Raw genomic sequence first — 3,856 nt, forward strand, 5'->3', positions numbered from 1 at the left:
AAGAAAATTACAAAAAGACTGGCATGCTAGACGCTGCCACAACCCTGGTCTTTGATTATTGCTGCCTTCAATGGAACTGGTGTAGACAACATCATGAACTTTCTGATCTTTCAGAAAATGTCCACCAAGTCGTGAATACCAAATGATGGTGGCGTTCATATGGCCTCATGTCGTATACTGTACATGGTAAACAGGCCCCTATTTCAAGGCAGCATATGTCACACTATAGATTCAAAGACCCCCGTTCATCATTCCCGACATTCATACGCTGGAAATGTGTCGGCCACGACCAAATCGTGTTAATATCTGGCTGAATTTGTGTAGTCTGATCCCGGTATTACTTTGCTGTTCCACTGTTACAGAGACCTTCACTGGTAAAATCTTCAGAGGATCCACAGTGCCAAAGTAGGGACACATCCTGTCAGTGAAGGTGTGTGTGAAGGTGTGTATGTGTGTGTTAGTATCAGGATCAGAGAATGACAGCTTTCCTCTGTTGCAGTCCAGACTCACTCTGACCCTCTGGAGCTTCTTCTTCACCAAGAGAGCAGTGCATGGACCTGCTGGGGCGCCTGCTGTGTATTTACCATCTTTGAACCAGATTCCCCATAATCCAGACCGTCTGTCTCTCCTCCTCTGGACACACTCTGCTAACACACCCAGTGACCAGTCTGTATTGTCTCCAACCTCAACATCCCAGCTGTGAGTTCCTGAGTTAAAGCCCTCAGAGCCCAGGACAGAGCACCACCAGTTAAGCCTCTCTGGGTTTTCAGGAAGCTGCTGTCTCTCTCCACGTTTCCCACTGGTCAGATCTTCAGATGGGATGAGTTTTGTACCAGCAGTGTTTGGGTCCAGAATCACAGGAGTGTAGGAGACCATCTCCTTCATCTTGTCCCAGACTTTGAAGCTCAGGTTGCCCAGGTGTTTGGCCTCATCTATCAGAGCTCTTGAGACCAGCTGTGGATCTTCCAGCAGGGGATGCTGGACTCTTTCCACTGTAGCCTTGTAGTTCTGCAGAAATGAGACATCTTCAGCTCTCAGCTCCTTCTCTATGGCTGCCACTGTGTCTGAAAGAGCTGCTATCTCTCTGCTCAGACCCTCAATCTTCTCCGTCATTGTCTGACTCTTCTGCTCCTCTTCCTCCCTCAGTGCAGCGATCCTGGCCTCCTCTTCCTCTTTTAGAAACTGGTGAAGCTTCTTAAACTCCGCCTTAATCTGCCGCTCTGTGTGTCGGGCCTGGACCTTAATGTGTTCTGCTGTTTGATCACAGTTTCCTTTAACTTCATTAAAGAGCTTCAATTTCTCCTTTAAGGGCTTCAGTGATTTATGGAGTTCCTCCTTGTGAGGCTGTGCAGCTTCATCGATGGGTCTGAATCTGTGGTCAGTGTGTGTTTCTGAATCTCGACAGACGAGACACACTGGCTGCTGATGGTCCAGACAGAAGAGCTTGAGTTTCTCAGAGTGCAGACTGCAGAGAAGCTCAGATCCCGCTGAAGCTCTCTGATCTCTCTCCAGTAAGAACGCCTCACACAGGTTCTTTAACACTAAATTACGAACTGGGTCACTTTGTGAAGATATTTCCCTACAAAGTGGACACTCATATATTAGTCTCCGTGTCCACCAGCTCTGCAGACAGGCTTTACAGAAGCTGTGGCTACATGACAGGATGACAGGATCTTTAAAAATGTCACAGCAGATAGGACAGAAGAGATTCTCCTCTGATTTAGAAGCCATTTTGTGAAGCTGAAAACAAACCGGATAATCCCACCATCTACAGGTCCTATATACCATCAGCAGGGGAGGATTTATGACATCACTGATGGTATCACAATGGGTAAGTAGATAAAGAGTTATGACATCAGTGATGATGTCACTGATCTCACTAATTGATTTATGACATCACTGATGATGTCACAATGTGTGAGGAGAGGGCTAATATTCCTTTTTATAAGTTTTTGTTTTTACATTAAGAAAAAGACAAAACACCACAAACATCTACATAAAAAACCTATACATACACACACAACCAGATTAATTCAGAAACACCCCCACCCACAAAGATATTAGCTCACAGTATATTATGTGCCCTTCAGATCATATCGACCCAGGCAGAATCAATAAGCGGACAGTCTCCACCACCACAAAAAAAGAAAGTACAAACGCAACCTAGCTATCATGGCGATGTCCATGGCCCCCACGCATGGCTTCAATTTCACAGTGTAATATTTTCTACTTCAGCGCCATGCATACTGGCCACCAACATCTCCATGACAGCCAGGTCCACAGCTGAAGATGCCCATTGTTGAAAAGGCAGAGTATGAGGACACTTCCATCTCCGAGCTACTCTTTTTTTTGCAGCAGCAGTAAGGCCCAGCAAGGCCCAGCAACAGCCAACGCCTCTGCCTCAAGGATAAATTCAACCCAGTAAAATCATTCAACAACAAAACAATAGGAGAACAAGGAACAACGACTCCCAACACTAGTACGGACATATTCCTGGCTGGTTGTAAGGCAGCCAGGGATGGTCGGGTCCCGCCGAAGACCATGCTCTGGAGATCTGTCTGGGCCCTCCCGCGCCGCATCGGAATCACTCCAAATTGTTGTGGAGACAAGCTTAGTTCGTCACTAGCATGCATTGTCTCAGGCACGTTAGAGTATGATGGAGGTCCCGCGTGCCCATAACCGATCTGGATGGCCTTGTCGGTGAGCACCTCCTGCAAAGTGTTGTGAGGAAGAGGGCGTCCTCTTCGGTAATTGCTTGATCATCGTGGCATGGTCGTCAAGACTGTAGATCATACTACTAGTTGGGGAGATGTCCTGGACGTACTTCTATGTCAGACTCTCTTCTCTCTCAGCCCAGCCTCCAAAAATGTTTCATGGTCACTCACAATTCAGTTAGGTCACAGGTTGGCTTGGTTCCAGCCTTAAAACTCGTTATATAAGGTTTTTTCGAAATGTTGACGGAGAAAATGAATGGGGAACTTACTTCCGGGGAAAATGTGCCTGTTGAGCTCTATAGTGACTGCTGGCAGACACCTATGTCATAAGATGATGTCATAACACTCGCAGACACCTATGACATCACTGATGATGTCATAAGATTATGTCATAACGCTTAAACAGCTATGGCATCATCAGCTCATCACCGAAACGTCATCCAGGGATAGTTCCAGGGAGCTGGCTGAATCCGAGGCCCAGGGTCGGCCCTTCATGGCGGCCATCCCATCTTGAATAAGCATCTGCGCGGGAACCTTTGTAACAAATATGTACACAAGATGCAAGTTACAGTAGCCTATGCATTTATCACTGCCTCACTCAAACCCTCTTTTTTTCTGTTACAATAAATTCGGTTTCTTTTTCACTTCCCACCCAATTCACCCATTTTGTGTGTAAAAGGCAGGATTTTAGACACAAGATGGGTGATTGGGTGGGAAGTGAAAAGGTTAATAGTATAATAGTCTATGATTTTAATATTGATATTATGTACACAAGATGAAGTAAATATATATTAAAGGTCATTTAGTTGTTGCATTACATTCATATACAGCACTTTTGTTATTGAATGACTAATTGTTGTTTAATCTAATGGCTTTTTACTTCTGTATGGACTCTTAGAAGTCTGAAATAAAGTTTGGATTGAATATATTCATGCAATGTGTAGGCTACCCCTCCCCCCCCCCCCCCCCAGGAAAACACAATCTGTTTGTTGGTTGGATTGTCGGTCCACAAAAACACAAGGCATCGCAATGGAGTCACATTCTGACTGACATTGCATATCTGATAACATGCTATTGCGAATTTGCGCTTGTTTATAACCCAAGCCCAAACCATATAACCCAAACCAAGTTGTTTTAGTTGC

General features: G+C 45.3%; 1 protein-coding gene across 1 annotated transcript; it reads right to left on the reverse strand.

The window, feature by feature from the left end:
* Nucleotides 1–261: 261 nt before the first annotated feature.
* Nucleotides 262–1,731, reverse strand: LOC310782314 (E3 ubiquitin-protein ligase TRIM35-like; the record flags this gene model as incomplete). Its single annotated transcript, XM_083642987.1, has 1 exon — nt 262–1,731. The coding sequence occupies one exon, from the start codon at nt 1,729–1,731 to the stop codon at nt 262–264; it is 1,470 nt and encodes a 489-aa protein (XP_083499113.1).
* Between the last annotated feature and the right edge of the window lie 2,125 nt (nt 1,732–3,856).

Source organism: Poromitra crassiceps, assembly GCF_964638095.1.
Source record: "Poromitra crassiceps genome assembly, chromosome: 9".
NCBI lineage: Eukaryota > Metazoa > Chordata > Actinopteri > Beryciformes > Melamphaidae > Poromitra > Poromitra crassiceps.